The sequence below is a fragment of the Palaemon carinicauda genome, chromosome 38 (assembly GCF_036898095.1).
Source record: "Palaemon carinicauda isolate YSFRI2023 chromosome 38, ASM3689809v2, whole genome shotgun sequence".
Taxonomy (NCBI): Eukaryota; Metazoa; Arthropoda; class Malacostraca; order Decapoda; family Palaemonidae; genus Palaemon; species Palaemon carinicauda.
This window is the reverse complement of record NC_090762.1, coordinates 47,238,649-47,241,148: the sequence shown is the minus strand read 5'-3', so window position 1 is coordinate 47,241,148 and position 2,500 is coordinate 47,238,649. Positions and strand designations below refer to the sequence as shown.

Genomic DNA, 2,500 nt, shown 5'->3' with positions numbered 1-2,500 from the left:
AATAAATTCATTTCAACTCCAGTTACTAAGAATTTTCCTTTGTAAATACCTAAAACAAATTTTCTTTTATCTCCAGATAAAATAAAGATTTCTCTTATCTCCAGATAAAATAAAGATTTCTCTCATCTCCAGATAAAATAAAGATTTCTCTCATCTCCAGATAAAATAAAGATTTCTCTCATCTCCAGCTACAACAAATTTCATCTCAAGCTAAAATATATTTTCTTTCACCTCAACCTAATACAAATTTTGTTTTATCTCTAGCTAAAATAAATATTCTTTTATCTCCAGCTAGAAAAAAAACTTCTTTTATCTCCAACTAAAACAAATATTCTTTCATCGCCAGCTAAAACGAATTTTCTTTCACCTCCAGCCAATACTAATTCTCTTTTATCTCAAGCTAAAACAAATTTTCCTTATCTCCAGTAAAAAGAAAAATTATTTTATTTCCAGCTAAAACAAATTTCTTTCATCTCCAGCTAAAACGAATTTTCGTTCACCTCCAGCCAATGCTGATTTTCTTTTATCTCCAGCTAAAACCGATTTATTTTACTCCAGTTAAAAAAAAATTTCTTTTATCTCCAGCTAAAACGAATTTTCGTTCACCTCCAGCCAATGCTGATTTTCTTTTATCTCCAGCTAAAACAGATTTATTTTACTCCAGTTAAAAAAAAATTTCTTTTATCTCCAGCTAAAACGAATTTTCTTTCACCTCCAGCTAATACGCATTTTTTTTTATCTCCAGCTAAAACAAATATTCATTTACCTCTAGCTAAAAAAAATTTTCATATCCAGCTAAAACAAATGTTCTTTCATCTCCATCTAAAACGAATTTTCTTTCACCTCCAGCTAATACGAATATTCTTTCATCTCTAGCTAAAACAAATGTTCTTTCATCTCCATCTAAAACGAATTTTCTTTCACCTCCAGCTAATACGAATATTCTTTCATCTCTAGCTAAAACAAATGTTCTTTCATCTCCATCTAAAACGAATTTTCTTTCACCTCCAGCTAATACGAATATTCTTTCATCTCCAGCTAAAACAAATATTCTTTCATCTCCATCTAAAACGAATTTTCTCTCACCTCCAGCTAATACGAATATTCTTTCATCTCTAGCTAAAACAAATATTCTTTCATCTCCATCTAAAACGAATTTTCTTTCACCTCCAGCTAATACGAATATTCTTTCATCTCCAGCTAAAACAAATATTCTTTCATCTCCATCTAAAACGAATTTTCTTTCACCTCCAGCTAATACGAATATTCTTTCATCTCCAGCTAAAACAAATATTCTTTCATCTCCATCTAAAACGAATTTTCTTTCACCTCCAGCTAATACGAATATTCTTTCATCTCCAGCTAAAACAAATATTCTTTCATCTCCATCTAAAACGAATTTTCTTTCACCTCCAGCTAATACGCATTTTTTTTATCTCCAGCTAAAACAAATATTCATTTACCTCTAGCTAAAAAAAATTTTCATATCCAGCTAAAACAAATATTCTTTCATCTCCATCTAAAACGAATTTTCTTTCACCTCCAGCTAATACGAATATTCTTTCATCTCCAGCTAAAACAAATATTCTTTCATCTCCATCTAAAACGAATTTTCTTTCACCTCCAGCTAATACGAATATTCTTTCATCTCTAGCTAAAACAAATGTTCTTTCATCTCCATCTAAAACGAATTTTCTTTCACCTCCAGCTAATACGAATATTCTTTCATCTCTAGCTAAAACAAATGTTCTTTCATCTCCATCTAAAACGAATTTTCTTTCACCTCCAGCTAATACGAATATTCTTTCATCTCTAGCTAAAACAAATGTTCTTTCATCTCCATCTAAAACGAATTTTCTTTCACCTCCAGCTAATACGAATATTCTTTCATCTCTAGCTAAAACAAATAGTCTTTCATCTCCATCTAAAACGAATTTTCTTTCACCTCCAGCTAATACGAATATTCTTTCATCTCCAGCTAAAACAAATATTCTTTCATCTCCATCTAAAACGAATTTTCTTTCACCTCCAGCTAATACGAATATTCTTTCATCTCCAGCTAAAACAAATATTCTTTCATCTCCATCTAAAACGAATTTTCTTTCACCTCCAGCTAATACGAATATTCTTTCATCTCCAGCTAAAACAAATATTCTTTCATCTCCATCTAAAACGAATTTTCTTTCACCTCCAGCTAATACGAATATTCTTTCATCTCCAGCTAAAACAAATATTCTTTCATCTCCATCTAAAACGAATTTTCTTCCACCTCCAGCTAATACGAATATTCTTTCATCTCCAGCTAAAACAAATATTCTTTCATCTCCATCTAAAACGAATTTTCTTTCACCTCCAGCTAATACGAATATTCTTTCATCTCCAGCTAAAACAAATATTCTTTCATCTCCATCTAAAACGAATTTTCTCTCACCTCCAGCTAATACGAATATTCTTTCATCTCCAGCTAAAACAAATATTCTTTCATCTCCATCTAAAACGA

At 30.8% G+C, this 2,500-nt stretch overlaps 1 protein-coding gene across 1 annotated transcript in view; it reads right to left on the bottom strand.

The window, feature by feature from the left end:
• The window catches only part of LOC137630315 (bifunctional hemolysin/adenylate cyclase-like), a 28,221-nt gene that overhangs the window by 10,341 nt on the left and 15,380 nt on the right, over positions 1-2,500 (bottom strand). Inside the window, exons 2-3 of the mRNA XM_068361756.1 lie at positions 1,541-2,500; positions 844-1,389 (exon numbers count right to left, since the gene is read on the bottom strand). The exon at positions 1,541-2,500 is cut by the window's right edge and continues 450 nt beyond it. Coding sequence (XP_068217857.1) covers positions 844-1,389; positions 1,541-2,500 — 1,506 coding nt within the window. The remainder of the gene's footprint in view (positions 1-843; positions 1,390-1,540) is intronic.